Below are 19,870 nucleotides of genomic sequence, written 5' to 3'. Positions count from 1 at the left end.
CTTGAATCGAACCGTTTAAGAATAGCTTATTGCCAAGTTCCAACTCCTAGAGGCTAGATATAAAAGGAGATGTCAGATTTGTGGGCACTTTTAACAATCAGCAACGGTTCGGTTCAAGAGGGTCAAGACTCAAAACCGAACCGTTTAAAAATTTTGAAACCTGAACCGAACCATGCAAATTTTTTTCCCAAACCGTTAAGCCATTAAACCAGTAAAATTGAGGTTTCGTGGTTCGGTTTAAAAAAAATTCCAAAATGTGAGAATAAGGCATGAATATGAAAAGATGGTTTACAATTTTTAAAAAAAAAAAAATTAAAAAAGAAGAAGAAACCGTTTAAACCGTTTAAACCGTGGGGTTTGACTGTTAAAACCGAACCGAACCGTTAAAAAAAACCCGAACCTGAACCTAACAGTTTTTACCGGTAAGCCGCGGTTTCGAGTTTCGGTTCAAACTGAACCGTTGCCAATTGTTAGCCGCACTTTGTCCTTCCCACAAAACCCCCACTAAAAACAGAGAGGCCGGAGACAGAAAGAAGAACTCTGAGAGGAGACAGATTTGTGGGCGATTTGTACTCTTTGTTTCCCACAAAAAACACTGAGGTAGACGGATATCTGTGCTGGTAAAAATAGAGTGATGATGATGATGGACTCTTGGCAGAAGACATCAAAGTCGAATAAGAAGAAGAAGAAGAGGAAGAGAGAGAGTGGAATTCACCCCGAGAACAAGTATGCAGAGAAGCCTCCTGATTTCTCGTATCTTGCTTCTCTCTACCCATCCTTTACACCCTTTGTCTCCTTCACAGAGAAATCTTCTCTTGCCAAGATCGATTGGACCGATTTCAATGCTACCAGAGAGCTCACACGGACCCTCCTCTTTCATGACTATGGCATCCAATGGTAGGTAAATAACTTAAATTTTTTCAAATTGTTTTTCAATTGATAAACTGTGTTTAATCATAAGTTTTTCTTAAGAATTTCTTATGATCAGAGAGATATAGAGATAGAGAGATTTACTGCATTCGAGCACATTACAAATGTGTGCTAATCAAAGAACCGAGGTTTTGATGTCCAAGTATGATCAATCATCATGACCTATGAGCAATTTTCAATTCTATACCTCATTGAAATTCAGGTGCTTTTGGTCTTAGGCATTATAGCCAGTATGAAATATTTTACACATAGTGTACATCATTTCTCGATATGCACACAGATACGAACTGTAAACAAGTGTATATTTAGGGACCTGCGTATACACACATTATTACTATATATGTATCCAGTGTCCATGTACGTTCTGTGTATTATTTCTGAAGGTGGTCGCTAGTTCAAAAACATCTTGATGAATGCGGAGAGATATGAACCACATTAAATTCTCCAAGCATAGGGAGATTACTAGAAAGATGTTTCTTTGAAAAGCTTTAAGTGTGTATACTAAATCATGTTTCCAAGGAATCATTGCTATTTATAATTTGGTCGACATTCTTATCTTTGGATGATTCAATTATTCTCCAATTCACTATTCATTCATGGTGCACCTCTGGTAAGAATTAAAGCTGAGTAATGCTTATGTTTGGAACTTTTCTTATCCATATGAAGAGAAAATTATGTTGGATATCTCTTCCAACAAGACTTTGGTTCGGTCTGAAAAGTAATGGAATATGAAGACCAATGATGCTTGTCTGTCACTGTTGATAGAAATCAAGAGATGTAGAGACAAGTTGTTGGCATCCATAAAGTTTCCTTAGCAAAGAACCTTCAAAACCTTCTTTAATGCCGTCACCCCTCTTTCCCATGCCACAAGCCAATTAAGGGCTACACAAGTAGGGTCTTGTCCACAACATTTTAAAGAGGGTTATAGTAGATCAGGTAATAGCAGTTTTCCGTTTGTGTAGGCCACATCCATACTCACTGTGGTTCCGTCTCCCTTGTTATCAACAAATCAATGCCTCACCACTGGATAATGAAGATACATTCCTCACTTCACAGACCGCTCCAGCTTAATATTGGCCCATGTTGAAGATCTTTTAAAGCCAAATTTTAGTCCATCTAAGCTTATAGTGTCAAGTGCTTGGTAATGGGAATATGCAATACCTTTGGAGTTTTTACTAATCTAGTTATAGTTTTTCTGGTTTGTTCGCCAATTCAAGAAAACATTTTAAGATATAATCTCGTGTTTGATCTGATGGCCCAATGGTCTCTTAAAAGATCTTACTATGTATCCTTCTGCTATTCTTTCTCTCTAGAGTTATTTATGTCATTGATTGCAGGTGGATACCGGATGGTCAATTATGCCCAACTATTCCCAATCGAGCAAACTATATTCATTGGTTAAATGATTTATTGACATTCCATCCATCACCCTGGCAAACCACCACAGATGAAACATGGGGAATGGACATTGGAACTGGAGCAAATTGTGTTTACCCACTTCTTGGTGCTGCCATACATGGCTGGCATTTTGTAGGCACAGGTAATGAGTCAATGGTAAAGCGTCATTGACATGAGTCTACTTGTATTTCAAGGATCATTTCAAAGGCTCATGGTTGTAGGATGTCATCATTTGACTTCATGTGATATATGGCTGCATGAAACTGTCCAAGATGTGCAATAAAAGGCACAATTTGCAAGTCATGGCGTTTTTTATTCTACAATTACAAAAATATTTTGTTTGATCTGTTTTGGTGCAAATGCTTGCTGAAAATTTCAGTCAAATGATAACCAATTCATTGGTTTGGGATAGGCACTCTAAAAGTAGTAAATATCTTGTTCTATGTGCAGAAATCACTCTAAGGTCTTGGGTTTTTTGGATCCTCGCCTTTGGGGAAAATTATAATCTGTAATTGAGAATCTCATTAATCTTTATGTATCTGATATTGTGTTTGTATGTTTTGAAGGAGGCTGCCTTTCAACCTCAATGGGTCAATAATTACTGAGGAATCACCATCCTATTCAAAGCCATCATATACTTTTGTACTTGACATAGAGCTAAGCACATTTTGTGGCATATGGGGTCTGTAAATGGTTTTACACCAGAAATACAGTGAGATTCAGAAGGTAGAGATATAAATAGATTATATTAGCATCTGCAAAGAGGCCAAATTGTTCTCATGAGAGCCATTAAGATTACCATCATTATCTCATTTATGTCCTGATGAGTGAAATGGAACCTACAAAGTAAGCATGAAAAACTTCCTTGGTTCTGAAGAAGGCTACCATAGGATGCGTGATATAAAATTTAAGTTATAATCTACTATCGTAGCGGATTGGTCATCTAGATCATCATTTACATCAAACTAGTTCTGTGGACATCAATCTTAAAATGTCTCAATTGTCTCTATAGTCTGTTGACTTTGATCTTAAGGGATACTTGATGGCAAACCTTGGAAGCAAGTGATGATGATCTGGATCTGTTTATAATATTTGCATGTCAATCTCGGCGGCAAGTGATATGATATGCAAATTTTTGTGGTGTATCACTCTTTGAGGTTGGCTTATAACCCCCCCCCCCCCCCCAGATTTGGAGTAACACTATTGAAACTGTAATTGGAAGGCTCAAATGCTAGTATTAGTGCGTGTCTAGCCTTTGTCTAGGTTATAGCATCTTTGCATGCTATCATGAGGACCTGTAACTCTGTATCCTGGTGACTGGAGGAAGAGTTCAAGGCGTTTTTGGTATGGGTTCTCATAAGCACTACAAGGGTGGGACGCAATAAAATAAGGATGCAGAGACCATGGCCATACTTAGTTTTTTACCTTATCATTTCCAACACTTGAAATAGTCTCGACAATGACTTTCCTTATCATTTCCAACAGGAATACAAACTTTGGTCTCGACAATGACTTTCCTTTGCCAATCAGTTTCTTTCTCAGTCTCTTTTGTTAAAGAGCACTTCTGAGCTATCCCATGTGTTTTCCTCTGGTGCTGCCCTTCATGTCATGTTTCCGACTGCACTCACTTCTGTGGTCTCCCTGCACTCGAAATAAATAATAATAATAATAATGTCATTTGAATGGTAATGTTTCTTCCAATTTTAGCTCAGTTCCACACCAAATGAAGAAAATTCACCAAAATGATCTTACCTCCAAAGTATGAAAAAACTTGCCAAGCCAAGTGATGCAAGATTGTGGCTTTTAGTCTAGGAGACTTTTTGAGAAGCAATGGCATCTGTTCAAATAAAAAGCTTATTCGTAAGTCTCTACTGTGATAGTTTCATTATCTCTATCTGTTTTTCCAGAATCTCAGTAATATTCTAAGAAGAGATTTTTTTGAAGTGTTTATATCTGTATCGTGAACTTGATCAATTGACTAAGGCTGCCATTAAATAATGCGGCTTTATTCTCTTTTATATTTCTATCTTGATCCTATCAATTGACTAAGCACTAGAGCCCAGCAAATAAAAAGACTTTATCTGCTACAAGAAGCACTGCGTCCATAATATGTAGCTGAACCAGTCTTAGTGCAATCTAAATGCATGCGAGGGAAAAACATTTATCAATAAGCTCAAGGCAAAAGCAGACTGGCTAATGACAAGCAACTGAAAATATGCACATCACTGGCTGCCATCTTTCATTTAGGCAGATTTGATCTGCATTTGGAGCCTTGCTTCTGCATCAAAGCCAAAATAGAAATGTAGTTGGATCACCTCCCGCAAAATACCGTATCTGGAATTATAATAACCTAAACTGAGGGGAATATGGTAGATATGACACGCCATACAAGAAAATATTAAATTTAATATCAGAAATATCCAAGTTACATCCTTTACAGAATTTAAAGATACCAAAACCTCCAAGACTGTTACTACATAAAATAGTATGTTGTAGCTAATTGAAATACATGCTACATATTTCAACATTATATAGTATAGCTTTTGTAACACATTCAAGTATCATTGGTCTAGCCTCTCATCTTCTTAATGCATGCTCTTAAATTGACATTAGTTTACATTGGTAGCATATGTTCCATTTCTCACACAATGCCAATATGGGATTGGAAGTATACCAATTTTTAGGTATTTGAAACTGTTGAGCAATTCAAATTTTTTATCTCAATATGTGAAATTTGTCCGATTTTTTGAATTGTGAGTTCTAACTTCCATAACTTGTGTGTTTTGTCTTTGAGACAGATATGACAAGCACTGCACTTGGATGGGCACAATGGAATGTACAGCAAAACCCACATTTGGCTAATTTGATTTCGATTAGAGATGTTAAAGAAGTAAAATATAAGCCTGATATAAAGTTGGATGAAGCCATACAAGGTGGTCCAATGCCTCTTTCTGTTGATGCATTTGGAAATGGAGTACTAAGTACTGTATTTGTTGAGGCCAAATTGTCACCCAATATGAATGGTTGTAGTAAAGAGGCAGATAAACATGGTGAGGAGAAGAATGATATTAATTCCCAGATAAGTGAACCTCTCGGGTCCAAAGTATCACTGGTTGTCAGTGAAGATTTAGAAGAACATGATGAGGGGTTTGTTAATATTGATTCCAAATCAAAGGACAAGCTAATGATAATTGAAGATTCTAAGGTGGAGAATTTGGCTGGAAACTTGGAAGAATTTCGATATGCGGATCTCCCTGTGCTTGTAGGAGTTGTGGAGGAGAAAGAGAGGTTTGATTTTTGTATGTGCAATCCTCCATTTTTTGAGAGTATGGAAGAGGCAGGAGCAAATCCTCGGACGTCATGTGGAGGAACTGCAGCAGAGATGGTGTATCCTGGAGGAGAACTGGCATTCATTACGAAGATAATACAAGATAGCACAATGCTAAAAAACCAAATACAGTAAGTAAAAAAAATGAAGCTTCTCTTATTACTTGGTGATATACGCCCTCAGGGGGGTCTATTTTAAATGGTACCTGTCTGTGGTATAGTGAGCAATGTTTTGCGAACATAGGAATGCTGAAGGATTTTTATACAGATACTATACAGCCCTGTTGTGGTAAATGAGGGGTATTTTGGGAATTTCATGAAAACTTGGGGTATTTGGGCTTGCTTTTTGAAAGGAAAAAATAAATGAAGTGTTTTCCATCTAGTCACTTCTATGACTTTGATTGCTTCCAATGTATTTGCAGCTGGTTTACCACCATGGTAGGAAGAAAAGTAAATATCAAGATATTGAGTTCAGAACTTCGGAAGAAAGGAGTTAAGATGCTCCGTACAACAGAATTTGTTCAAGGTCGAACGTCTCGATGGGGTCTTGCTTGGACCTTCAACATGCTAGAAGGAAATTTGCTTTCTGAACGAGCAGTTATCGCAGATAAAAGTAACTACTTTTTCATGTTAGAGGTAAGTATCCCACATGTAGATGAAATGCTGAGGGGAATTGACACATTTGTGAAGTTTTTTGAAATGAAGTACTTCCCTTTGATGATGGTTTGTTGTTGTTTCTGTCTAAAGTCACATTATAAATATGTAAATCGATGTCTCAATATTAATTATGTAATAAAGTTGAAAAGATTTTGTTGTTCTCTTCAGTACCTTGAAGGTACTGAATTTGAGATATACAGTAAGCGATCAGGAGGGATTGACACATTTAATGAAGTTTTTTGAAATGTAGTACTTCTTTTTGGTGATGGTTTGTTGTTGTCGTCTAGAGTCACATAATAAATAGGTATATAGATGTCTCAATATTAATTATGTAAAATGGAAAAGATTTTATTGTGCTCTTTCTTGTTAGATGTGGAACCATTTTGAGGTTTAAGGTACTGAATTTGTGATATACATTGAGAGATCAGGGAATTCCTCGGCATTGTAGAGCACATACTGTGTTAGAAGAGATGATCAATAGCATGAGTGCATTCCAAGTCACTTGCGATGTTGATTCAGCACAATTTTCTCTCAAGGTAAAAAAATATGTTTATCATCAATGTACATACTTTAATATAAACACATTTTTTGAATCTTTATAAATAGTATACTCAAGGGAGTCTAGGGGGAGTCAATCAATATGAAAAATCTCAGTTACGAAGATTATATGCATTTGACCCTTATTTTTCTATCCATGTATTAGATTATATTTTCTTAACAATGAGACTGTGATGATTGTGTTTCAACTTGATTCTTTTAACTAGGGCCTTTTTCAAGATCAGACAGAAATTAAGAAGCATTTGGATAATGCAAATGGTCCGCATTTCATCTTATCTGTAAGAAATGAGGATGAGAAACCCATTGTCTTTTGAGATTTGATTTAAAAATGAGTGTGAAACATGTATGTTCTAAACCTTGGTATTTTACAGATATTTGAACAAGCGCCTGGAACACTCTTAATTAAAGGCATTCTACGAAAAGAACACATCAAATTTTCAGGTAACTATTTAAAGCATCATTTTTTATCTATCCCAAACATTGATATGTATGAAGCATGCCTGAACTGTATAATGTTTATACATAATTATGCATCAACATTTTTCCGCTAATTTCTGTGTTTGTGGGAGTTTTATGACATTGCATTTTGGATTTCCAGGAAGATTTTGTACCCTATTTAATTCTATTGAGCAGAATCTGAAAGAGTTGTTTTGTAAGAGACTCGAACCAAAACAATGATTTTTTGGTATATCGAAGGTTGTAAAAAACATTGTGTGGGCAGCCATGGGATGGTTTGATTCGCTGAAATATTCTTTATGTAAAAACTTATCTTCAGCAAAAAGAGGTTAGCTCATATCTTTATTGGCATACAAAAAAGTCATTGCAATTTTTGCTTTTTTTGATTGTAATGGATTCCGAAAATGAAGAATTGAGTGATCACTGTGAATGAATGTTTCTTTCCACCTTAAATGTCTTCAGTGTATGAAGGGATGCTTGATTAATTAACGCATGGGGTTCTCCAAATGAAGGTTGAAGGGCCGTGTTTTGCTGCTCAATCAGAAATTCTACAAGAAATTCACTAACGAATTGCGGACTGCTATGAAGACAAAATAGTGAATGATATTCGTGAGCTCCTAGTGTTATGGATTCAACACATGAATGCTCCGGTAGAGATGGCAGATGTTGAAGCCAAATCAAGTAACATGTAATATATGCTTACAAAATGTTCAAACTCAAGGCATGTAATCTTATGTATGCTGTAGGAGTGTGTTTGAGAGTATTTGTTATTTCTTTCTCAATGAGGGATTGATTGATCTTGACATAGGCAATTCAATTGGATATGCTAGTAGAATACATTCTCTTTTCCAGATTGTGTGAGTGTATATAAGCATTCACGAATAAAGATCAAATATACATTTAGATGGACAAGATAAAATTGATGTAAATGCACTCATTTGGTACAATAGACTTAGAAAATATTGTTTTTTATGCTTGGTAAACAAATTTGTCCCTAACATCATGGAAAATATGTTAGCAAATTGGTTAAGGGTTCAATCATCGTCTTGGCCTCAAGATTGTCTAATAATTTGATGGTATGAATTTGTAACTCCCGATTTGGAAGCAAGAAAATGTGTACTTTGATTTTGAGAATAATTGCAATGAAGGTTAAATCTAATGTCAGATTCTCAAGAATTATGATGTTTTCGGGGTAGTAACATCTTGAAGTTCATTAGCATAGAGTTTGAAAATGTGGGCAAACATGTCATACTTGAGGCTAGATTACTTTCTATTGTGATTGTGTCATGGTTGTAACATAAATAGCATATCATACATGTACGATATGTATATTGTGTGTTTATCAAGTATTGTACATTTTTTTGTGAGTGCTTAGAACATGTTCAATATAGAGAATAATTCCTACATGTATACATTCAATTGAGAAGCTCACTAGTAAAATTATTGAAATGTTTTTATCCGACTTGGGTTGTGAAGATAGTTTGCACTTCAGTTTGCAACAAATCAAAGTAGAAGAAGCAGCAAAAGGAGGATTCATAGTCACATTAAGACTTATATTCCTTCAAAAAGACGAAGAAGAAAAAGGGTTCTTTTTTTTATAGAATCCTTTATGATTGAGTTTTTTTTGTGACATCTATATGTTACATGTGTTGCACCAACCCATAAACCAATAATTTTCTTGGAATGGACGAATCACACTAATTGATACATGTTATGGAGCATCCTGTTGTTCAAATTTGCAAAATCACTTCTAGTCATGCATCCTCTTTGATGAGAGATGGGACTTCGACTATGCATGTTTTGCCTGGGGCCAATGCCTTGAGTTTGATTATTATAAGTTATAAAGAATTGCATTATCCCACCTTTCTTGTTTGAGTGTTTTTTTCTCCCACATTGTGTAACCTATTCCTATGCATATTTCTCTAATAATAAGTCACAAGACTCGTCTGTGACTTTGTGACAATATGTTACTCTCACAATTTTTTGAATGTCACGAGCTGCTTTCAACTCCATACATTGCATGAAAATATTTCATTTCAGTCATATGTGTCATATTTAACCTGAGATGGTAATAATAAAATATCCTCTCCATCGACACAAAACAAATTTGAGTCCCGTATGGATGCCCAAATGAAATAAAAGCAACAACCTCATTATTGGACTCTCACTTAGAATTAGGAAGCTCACAATATTCATCATGATTCATAACAAAATTGCACATAGAATTGCTTTTACAAACTTTATTCTCAAAATATTCTTCATGTGCACCTTTGACATTGTGCAACGTTGTTTATGCAATTATGTTCCCCATGCTATTGTTCCTCTTCATGCCCTTCATATTATTTCTTAGCGTGTTAATAATGGGATTGTCATTTTCACTCCACGTGGTATGGAAACTTTGCAATACCAAAACTTTAGGAGAAAACTAAAACTAAAATTATGAAAAGTTCTTACACGAAATGTGACATTGATGTCATTGCTCAAGACTTCATCAATATAATCACCAAAAGCATTGTTAAGATTGATGGCAAAAACATGTAAAGTATAGATGTCATCCACCTCCTCTAATACAAGCCATATATTTAGTGCTTGAATTTCAAGATTTTCCACCAATTTTCCATCAATTACTCATTTTGTAGGTAACAAATCATTCTATGCCCTAAAACAACACATAAGCCTTGTTTGAATCTTCCAAAGATTCAACTCCATTTAGTAGAGGACATTGCATTGATTTAGGCAACACGAAGATGGTCAAACTTAATATCCATATCTATAGTTGCAATCCGAAGGGCAATTTGGAATGCCAAGAACTCTAATGTTGTTGATCGTACTCATGACGGGTTGTGACAAGGATGTGTTATCAACGATTTCATGCTTGAGACGATTGTTGACGACCATTCTCTGATTTCGACAATAACACTCATGGGCAGAGTTGTTGCGACTTCTAAAAAAATATAGATGACTGCATTGTTCACATACAAACACACACAAAGCATACGATACATATATGCTTTCCAACTAGCAAAGTATACCCTGGCTCTACCGGACCACGAATTCACAACAAGGTGGGACATAATTTTCATTAACCCCACGGTAAGACACCCTAACAAACAATACGCGTGGCTAGAATAACTACGAGTTTTTATTATTCCTTCCCACCCCCTCATAAAGAAAATGCTCACGGCATGGCCCTAACAACATACACACATCGGACAAATATCTCCCGAGTTGTCGTTGTCCATAGGAGAAAATGATGCATTCGCATTTGTATTCTTATTCATATTCATGTCGGTATTGGTATTCTTATTCATGTTGGTATTCGTATTCATATTCGTATTCTTATTCATGTTGGTATTGGTATTGGTATACCGTATTGGTATTAGTATTAGTATTAGTATTAGTATTAGTCTAATGCTTTAGGGGGGCCGAGGGTATGTGGACGAAAATAGTGAAAACTCATCAGGGGTATGAAAGGGAAATACCTGCTTTCTTCTTCCTTCTTCCTTCTTCCTTCTTCTGCTTTCTCCTTCCTTCTTCTCCTTCTGCGTCACACAGGATTCCTGATTTCTTCTCTCTCTGGAGCGCACCCCAATCACTGACGACTTTCCAAGGTATGTTCCTCTTTTCTTCCCTTCCTTTCTCTCTTCTTATTTTGTTTCTGTTATTTTCTTTTTTTATTTCTTTTTTATTGCTTTTTATCTCCGGTTCATAGCAGTCTTCCCCCCCCCGAGATAGAAAGATAGAGGCGATGTATTTCCATCTTTTGAAATGGCTGTTTCTTTGACCTTTACCTGTATGAAAGCCTTATTAACTGCTCTGCTTATGTTCATCTCCTCAAATCGAAGAGTAATACAAGAACAGGAAATGTGCTTTGCTTTTGAATCTAGTTCCCTAAAAGAAGAAAAGGAATAAAAGAAAAAGACACAAGAAGAAAATAAAAGAAACTTGCATAGACATTGTTAGAGAGAGAGAGAGAGAGAGAGAGAGAGAGAGAGAGAGAGAGAGAGAGAGAGAGAGAGAGAGAGAGAATGTGCACAATCAAGGTTCAAGCCTTGGAGTTGTGTGAATCGCATGAGAATTTACTCATTTTTCAATATGGGAATATGGGAATTCTCATCTATAAGCGACATATTTTGATGGTGATGATGTTGTGTCCCAAAGTATGAAGATAAAGAATAGGAAGAGGATTCTGAAGACATGGTCAATGGGACAAAATTCCTAGGAATAAAAGCCTGTACCTATATCTCTTCGTTGTGTCTGGATTATCAATAGGGAGCCTCAGGGGAATGCCACTAAGGAAGTAAGTGATTTTATAACAGTGATTAAAGCATTTGCGTTTTAAGTTGGAGGCCTTCTTGGGTGTAATGCAAATCATGACCACAAATGTTGAAAAGCCTGAAGCTCAAACTATCATTGAAACTCATAATCGTAGTGATTAAAGTATCTTCCTTTGAAGTTGGAACTTTCTTGTTCATGGTGCAAACTACGAGTATTTTGAGAATACTCATTCCTTTTATCTTTGTTACAGCAGTAACCAACCTTTGTCAGTCATTGATCAATCAGCAATAAATCCATTTGTGAATTTATCATTTAAAGTCTTTGAAAAGTCAATCATTCTGTACATAAAACTATGATCCTAGGGATCGGCAGTAGATGATGGCAAAAATAAAAACTGTCCTATTACATGAATAATGAAGTTTTCTTCTTATGGTGGTTCTGGTTCTAGATCTATCTTAAGTGTATACTTTAAGAATCCTAATGGTATTTTCATGCAGTTCTTCTGAATTTCTTGAAGCCTGTCTGATTTTCCTTATGGTGAGTTTGGGGAGCAAACATATTTCTTTTTCAAAAACTGCCTGTTTGGATGTGCTGATCAAGGTGCCTTCTATCAAGAATTGGCTTTGAATACCCTTGAAATAACACAAGTGGTGCCTGAGAGGTAGAAACGCGGCTCATTATATGGCCGAGATCCATGAGAAGTGGCTTGTGGAGGCTCTCAGGACCCCATAGTGAGAGCTTTGTGAAGAAATCCAGAGATCCAGAGAAATTTACTAGTGATCTCTCCAAAAGGTGAAAAACTAGACAGTTGAACTACCATTCGAATTCGTGAGTTTAGTGATTTAAGTGTCTGTCCGTTGAGTTTGGGGGGTTATTGAACTTCATGCAAATCAAAACCACTAAAAAGGCTGAAAAGTGAGAAGGTCAAACCACTGTTCTTAGCAAGAAGATACTTTGTAACTCTGGCTTAAAGAACCACTCTTTAAAGAGAAAGAAAAGGGAGAGGAAATTTAGCATCCTCAATATTTTTTAGGTAGTTGCAACCATAGTTGTAGAATACTTAACATACAGAATGAGAACCTTAGTTGTAGAATACTAGCTTAGCATACAATAGGCATAAAATACATATGCTAAGTATTCTATCTTTTTCTTGAATATGTATTCTACAGATAAAATGCATTAAAGATGTGGAGAATACGTTAAATACTTCTTAAATTTTAAAATTTTTGAAAAAGGATATATATATTTTTTAGTTCTTTGGAAATGTTAAATACTTGTTAAATATGTAGAATACATAGAACACGTGGAACATTTTTAAATAAAAGTTCTAAAACACCGAATACATGTAGAATACTTCAGAGTATTCTAAACATATAATATGCAATGTAACAACTATGGTTCAACCTAGAAGTTTAGTGGATGTCACGGAAGGAAGGAGAAACCATGAGAACAAGAGGAGGGTGTTGATTGTAAAGAAACTACAAAGGAGAAAATGAGCAAAATCTAGTGTTTAAGAACTAGTTTAGGAAGACATTGATAACTCTAAGAGAATCTGAGTATGGCATATCTAATGCCAATCTTTCTTCAATTGATTGTTGTATTGACATGCTCTAGTCTCTAAGATAAAGTAAGCTGAATATACTGGTTGATGATGGGATTCCAGAAATCAAAGAATATAATGAGATTACGAGCTTTCTTTGAAGATGGTATGGTCTATGGAAAGAGAATATATTCCTACTCTGGTGTTTCAAATGCCAATCTTGATGTCCACTCCAGTTCGGACCATGACCCTGATGTGCACATCTACATACGATCAAAGCCATCATCATAACAGTGCATCAGAGGCATATTTTCCAGACAGCAGAGATTCAGTTTAAGTAATCAGATAACAAGCTTGCTTGGTATCAGCTACTCCTGAGTACATATATTTGACTTGTTCATTTTGGGAAGTTAGATCAAAACATATTTTTCTTTCTTTATGTGCGTTGATGAGTTAATGTAAGCAGTTCTAATATTTTGTAGGTTTTGTAGACATAGTTTTTTAGAGATATTAATTGATCTTTCTTTCATTCTGCATCTTTGCTGATCGTAGCACTAACATAAGTCAAGTTCTTCTGATTGCTCCTCCCTGCAACTGCCCTTGTTTCTCCCTTTGTACCATAGAGAAACAACACCTTATATTCCAAATTCTATAATGCTAGCATTATGAATGCTAATTTCAGACTTTTTCACATGATGATGGCCCCTACCTTTAAAATACTCCTGACCATTTATAGATTTGACGATTATTTATTGCCCAAACATGACTGCAGGAACTAGAGAGATGTAGGTACTGACTCAGTTCCACATGCCATGTATTCAATTGTGGCTATATGGTGCTCTTGCTACCCCTACAATTCTATGTGTACTGCAGATTTGGGGGAGTAGTTTGAACCGTCATTACAGATCTGGAGGCACCTCTGATGGGTGGAAATAGATGGAGAGATCTCTGGTGGATGCTCAGGGATACATGATTATTGCAAATAAGATATATCCTACATTGGAGGACACATAGTATCATTGCTTGAGATCAAACACAATTCCCATGCAATTCACTGCGGAGGACATTGATATCATACAACATCATTCTATTAGAGCATTCATGTGTTGGTCCAATCCACTCATATTCTACTTCTCCTTGATATAAATATATATTTGTACATTGTATCCTTAAAATCACTTGTACCCGTGATTCCTATACAAATCATTGCACTCTGATCCCAGCTTAGTTACATGAGGATGGTGCCTGGTTTAGGTACAATTTAATATTGCTTTATTTTTACAGAATTCTATAAGATTCACATAGACGTAATGTTAGGTCACATTTCAACTAGTCTTATAAGTGAGCCTTGTTATGCCAACCCCATCTTTGCAAGGCTACTCTCATTTAAAGTAACTCTCTTAATGAGATGCAATTTGTGCTGGATCATGAATGATATTAATATACAAATATAAATAAATAACAAACAAAAAAAGCATACTTATGTGCTTGTGCATGTGCATGTGCATGTGTGTAAGGAATGAGTAAGTTCAAATTTGTTTTAGAGGCTTGCACAAATTTAGCCATCTGATTCCTATTGTTCTCTTTTGAAACTTATTAACTCTGGTAACCTTGAGCTTTTTGCCAGTTGTTCGATCAAACTGGAGTCATCTTTAGTAGGAAGGGGGAAGGAAGATGTATCACTTCCAAAAGGTATGCCTCAAAATGTTTCCACACCAGTGACGTGCATGTTCAATAAAAATACATAATGATCTAAGTTGAGTATGTTTTTTAATAGGCATGTATATACTTTAGTTTACGTTACATTTTAAGGTCTTTTAAGTAGATATTTATGGAAATACATAAATATGTTTGGAAGATTAGTAATTCTATGCGATGAGACAGGAAAAGGGCCTTTCACACAAGCAGATAGAAGAGGATGAGAAATACATGTCTCTTAAGCATGTGGCATGATCTTGTATGGATAAAAATTCCAATTTGAAAGTCTTTTGTTTGATGCAGGTTCCAGAGGGAAATCCTCCAATTTGAATGCATCCTACAAGAAATTGTAGTTTTTCTATTAGAATTGCTATATCAATTGAAGCTTATATCAGAATTGGATAACATTTTGCACACATGCTGGTGGTATAGAAACTTTTGGTCTTAAAGGTTTATATATTATTGGTTCCATCATGTGATCCCTGGAATTAGGGTAAGCAATGACAAACATAGATCAGTCAATGAAGGTTAAGGTCGTTATTGATTGTAATAACATATGCCTGTCAACTTTCAAGCCATACAAGGAATGATCTGGCAACTAAAATCTTTGTAGATTTTCCTTGACTACCCAATTTTCGTAAGTGGGGCGTGTGAACCTTGAGCACACAATATGAAAAGCGCACCAACGTTTTAGGTTAATTTGCATTAGTTTAAGCACTTCAGGTAGCACTGTGCCAATGAGGTGGTTGCCAATCTATTCACCATATGAGTTCATTATCTAAGTGCTCTGAATGCGAGAATTAAAAGTTGTAATTTGTGAGATCAGTAGTTTCTGAAGTAAGTTACGTTACTGGAGCTTGTGTTTCTGTTTATAAATTAATTATGAAAGTCTTTCTAAAAACGAAGAGCATAATTTATTTGAGAGGTTACAATATCTTGAAATATGGGCTCTATGAGGGTCAAGGGCGTTAGTATGCAACCCTGGCCCCAATATAGCACATGTAGCTTAAAGATTGATTACAAATACTGGAACAAGTAAGTATTTTGTTTCATTAATAATTGAAATAGACTAGCTGAGGATCTCAATAGTGCTATTTGTAATCGTTTAAATAACTATTATGTTTTTGAGTGATCAAATGTGTTTTGCTTATTTTGGATTGGATCAATTTAAAGTTCCATCTAGATCTAGAGACTTAAGTTTGAAAATATTAATACCTGCTGTTCTTCTTATTTATAGCAACAATGACAAAAATTATCAAGGAGATGCTTCCACGACATGTACGAGTAGCACGAGATGCACAAGATCTACTTGTTGAATGTTGTGTTGGTATGTTTGAATATTTATTGTAGGAAGATTCTTTGTGAAACTCAATTCTGGTGATGCAAACTAATTCTTACTCTCAATTCAACTAGTTTTGACTTTCCCTCTTTTCAATTTGTAGAATTTATCAACCTTATATCGTCAGAATCAAATGAGATTTGTAGTAAGGAAGAAAAGAGGACGATAGCTCCTGAACACGTTTTAAGAGCTTTGCAGGTAACACATTTTCATTGTACACCATATTTATAAGGTTGATGAATATAAAATGTAGTTATTTCAATTGAGATGCTACTATATGAAGTCTGAATATTGTTTTAAATACTGATGACATCGAAGAAATCTTGAATCTGTTAAGAAAAATCGAAGCTTGCAGCATAGCATCATCCATATGTATGTCTATGTGCTCTCATATAGGGACGACATGCAAACTCCACGAGAAAGTTCTAGGGATCATCTAAGGGATGTTCATCATGAACTTGTTTACATAGAATATTTGTTGTATGTTTTAAATAAACATTTTAAATTACAGCTACTTTATTGATTGTAGCATTTTGTTTGCTTTTGATCTAGTCTTAATATTGGGATATTTTTATGCTTAAATTTATTGATTGGATTTTATTTTCACCCTATTTTCATTATCGTGTATGATATAAGTCTTAAAATACTTAAATATACTTTATTGTCACACATTGCATCCTATGACTGTTAACAACATAGCTAGGGAAGCACATTTTGTTATATTCATAGAGAGTATTTGGTCCTGTGCTTCGCTAAAGATCATTTAGCATGGTATTGGTAACTCATATGTGTCAGCATAAATGTTTTGTTGAGTCTTTTACATTATTTATAAGGGCATATAAGACATTGATTAAGACCATGGCTGTTGACAATCGTGTACATCATTTGAAATTTGTATCTCATATTTTCTTTTTGTGTTTTGGCATTGGAAAGTGACCATATATTGCAATGGTCTATAGTGTACATATTTGCAGGGAGAGACAAACCGAATAAACATCTTAATCTTAGATTTCTGTAGACAGAAGATTAATTTCATAAGATTTCTGATTTAAATAGGTATTGGGATTTGGAGACTACTTGGATGAGGTCCAAATTGCCCTAGAGGAGCATAGAAGAGATACTTTGGTAAGTTTAATTATGTATTTAATCTAGTGAATTGTCTATTGTAAGTTCAATTGCTTATTTTATTTTTTAGGTTCATGTTTATTTTAAATCTAGTCAGTTGATTATGTTGTAAATCTTGTAAGTTTATTAAGTGTTCGTAAGTTTAAGAAAATTCTTTTCATTTCAAGTTTATTTGCCAAAAGCCACTTTATTTTTTGTCTTCCCAAAATGCCACACTTTTTTCTTGACTCATCAGAAAACGACCTAGAATCAAATATGCTAGTTAAGTTATATAATCATTTATTGATAAGATATCAATTAATCTAGTCATGAGCACCAACTAGAAAAATACTAATTACATATTGCGAATTGCTTCATTATAGCCCAGATCTTGATCAGTCTCATTCATTTTACCCAATCAAGGTGTTTGATTCTAGGGGTTTTCAGATTATTAAGCAAAATACAGAAAACATTTAGACTGGGGATTAATGAAGCAAAAGACATGAATTACACACCACACATAGCTTAACTATTGTTCAGATTTTAATAACGCATTGCGTTACCTAATCAAGGTATTTGATTCTTGGAATCTCATGATGACTCTTTCTTATGTCACATCATCTCTCCTTCAGTTGATTTTATGGTGCTTTTTCTTGCAATGTATACATATAGATAATGTGTACAATATCTATCCTTGAGTTGATTTTATGGTGCTTTTTTCTTATAATATATATACATGCCTACATATACAGGATTCGCCAAAAGGTGGGGGAAAATGGGGAAAAGATAGCATGGAGATGACAGAGGAAGAAGCTGTCGCTGAACAACAAAGGATGTTTGCCGCGGCACGAGAACGTATGAAAAGTGGAAACTTGCCAGCCCCTAAACACGAGGGCGATTAAAAATTAGTCTATCCTTTTGCAAAATAGATATAATGCTAATTGTTTTAGCGTTCTTTGGATGATATCAAACTATCTACTAGCATATCATTCTTGTACATGTGCATTAATTTGTCCATTTATTTTCTCACACCAGAACACTTGGAGCTTAATCAGTCTTCAAAAACAAACTCTGGCTTGTAGCAAATTCTAGTAATTGAGAATTGATAATGTGTTTGTTTGTGTAAGAGTAGTTTTCAAAACATATTTACATGAATGTTCCTTTCTCCTTTTATGCCAGCAAAACATGGCATTGTTTATCTTCAGTTTGACGCGGAATTTGATTTTTTCATCATATTGCGACCAAGGTTTCTCCATCTTGTTACTAAGAACACCTAATGCTTTGATTAGGAAGAGCACCTTGTGGTATTTGTGATAATTTTCTTTGATTCATTAGATTTCAAGACATTTGGTTTTAACATTTGTCAATTTTCATAGACTACTATGATCTTTTACACATGCTCTCTCTCTCTCTCTCTCTCGGAGGTGCAAGGCTCAAACCTTGCTTGTACCCCTTTGTATGCACTCAAACGTTACCAGGCTTTAGTCTTGATCTCATAGGTCAAATTTGACCTCTGAAGACAATAATATAATCTCTCTCTCTCTCTCTCTCTTTGCTTGGTGGTTTACACTATAGCATCAAAGTCATTAAGTTGAGAACTTAAGAGTTTGATCCTTGCCATGGGATAGGCCCCATCTCATAGATCATAGTCACTCTCTCATGGATGGTCTCTCTCTCTCTCTCTCTCTTTCCTTGGTGGTTTACACCAAAGCATCAAAGTCATAAAGTTGAGAACGTAAGAGTGTGATCATTGCCAAGGCCTAGGCCCCATCTCATAGATCATAGTCACTCTCTCATGGATGGTCTCTCTCTCTCTCTCTAGCTAAGGGATAGTTATGAATTTGCAAAACGAAGTCTATGCTTGCAAAGAAAGTATATACTTACATATAGTATATGTTGCAATGGAAAATATGTTTGAAGTACAAAATAATTGGATGCTTGAAATCAAAAGTAAAATGCTAAATCTAGAGGAAGAAAAAGAGATGCTAATGAACACATGTTAAAATGAAATCTACATGCAAAGGAAGATGTGACCTTGACAAAGTGGAAAGATGTTCTCTTAAGAGAAGCACCAAAAACCATAGTACATGCAAATCTTGCAATGAATTAAAACACTACAACACTTTCTCTTGTAGAGAATATTACAAAATTCTTCAAAGATTGTTTTGTTGTGTGAAATGTTACTATAAATGCTACATAAATTTGTACATTCCTAGCTGAACGCAAAAGACCTATCATTTTATAACGTAGTAGGGTGTATCTCAAGGGTACAAGTTACTTTATAACGGAGGATCAAACTCCAAAAGAGCAAGAACGTAGAAAGCAAGCATATGCATCTAGGAAAGGAATTCAAAATGTGCAGCAAGTGATGACCCATATACTGGATGTAGAATTGTAGAGGATATCCATTGAAGAGGGGGTTAGGACTAAATCATGTAGCTCAAGGTATTAACATTATATTTTTGGCTAAAACTAGGGAAAATGATGCAAACCACATACCTTAGATAGACGGTTACCTTATAAGATTGATCTGGCCTCACTCCAAAGCATAGTTCCTAATATTCGCGTACGTCCAATTTACTGGA

General features: G+C 35.3%; 2 protein-coding genes across 8 annotated transcripts; both read left to right on the top strand.

The window, feature by feature from the left end:
• Positions 1 to 557: 557 nt before the first annotated feature.
• On the top strand, positions 558 to 8,177 carry FIO1 (methyltransferase). Of its 7 annotated transcripts, none has more exons than XR_015529314.1 (9): positions 561 to 897; positions 2,268 to 2,470; positions 5,127 to 5,787; positions 6,078 to 6,291; positions 6,741 to 6,848; positions 7,077 to 7,148; positions 7,242 to 7,311; positions 7,469 to 7,654; positions 7,870 to 8,177. XR_015529314.1 is itself a non-coding variant. In XM_087314888.1 (8 exons), exons 1-8 carry the CDS (start codon positions 635 to 637, stop codon positions 7,546 to 7,548), a joined length of 1,671 nt encoding a protein of 556 aa, XP_087171014.1. In that variant the 5' UTR covers positions 561 to 634; the 3' UTR covers positions 7,549 to 7,756. The 7 variants fall into 7 exon arrangements, 3 of the variants coding, with proteins under 3 accessions (XP_087171016.1, XP_087171017.1, XP_087171014.1); XR_015529313.1 differs by having other exon boundaries at positions 7,839 to 8,177; XR_015529312.1 differs by having other exon boundaries at positions 7,789 to 8,177.
• Positions 8,178 to 10,828: 2,651 nt separating this feature from the next.
• LOC147867124 (protein Dr1 homolog) lies at positions 10,829 to 18,411 on the top strand. The gene is made up of 6 exons (XM_087314887.1): positions 10,829 to 10,937; positions 14,772 to 14,836; positions 16,080 to 16,169; positions 16,285 to 16,379; positions 17,238 to 17,306; positions 18,038 to 18,411. Exons 3-6 carry the CDS (start codon positions 16,085 to 16,087, stop codon positions 18,185 to 18,187), a joined length of 399 nt encoding a protein of 132 aa, XP_087171013.1. The 5' UTR covers positions 10,829 to 10,937; positions 14,772 to 14,836; positions 16,080 to 16,084; the 3' UTR covers positions 18,188 to 18,411.
• The last annotated feature ends 1,459 nt before the right edge of the window (positions 18,412 to 19,870 follow it).

This window comes from Azolla caroliniana, unplaced genomic scaffold (genome assembly GCF_043228905.1).
Source record: "Azolla caroliniana isolate FFs.n. ecotype wild unplaced genomic scaffold, voAzoCaro1.0.p SCAF_2, whole genome shotgun sequence".
Lineage (NCBI taxonomy): Eukaryota > Viridiplantae > Streptophyta > Polypodiopsida > Salviniales > Salviniaceae > Azolla > Azolla caroliniana.
Note: the sequence above shows the minus strand (reverse complement) of the source record. Positions and strands in the feature narration are given on the sequence as shown.

Bases quoted from the DNA above. Each gene is read 5' to 3' on its own strand.
- LOC147867124 (XM_087314887.1), top strand. From the start codon at position 16,085: ATGACAAAAATTATCAAGGAGATGCTTCCACGACATGTACGAGTAGCA. The intron at 16,170-16,284 runs GTATGTTTGAAT...TTCAATTTGTAG, and splicing joins ACTTGTTGAATGTTGTGTTG to AATTTATCAACCTTATATCG. The intron at 17,307-18,037 runs GTAAGTTTAATT...CTACATATACAG, and splicing joins AGCATAGAAGAGATACTTTG to GATTCGCCAAAAGGTGGGGG.
- FIO1 (XM_087314888.1), top strand. From the start codon at position 635: ATGATGATGATGGACTCTTGGCAGAAGACATCAAAGTCGAATAAGAAG. The intron at 6,292-6,740 runs GTAAGTATCCCA...TTGAGAGATCAG, and splicing joins ACTACTTTTTCATGTTAGAG to GGAATTCCTCGGCATTGTAG. The intron at 7,149-7,241 runs GTAAGAAATGAG...GGTATTTTACAG, and splicing joins GTCCGCATTTCATCTTATCT to ATATTTGAACAAGCGCCTGG.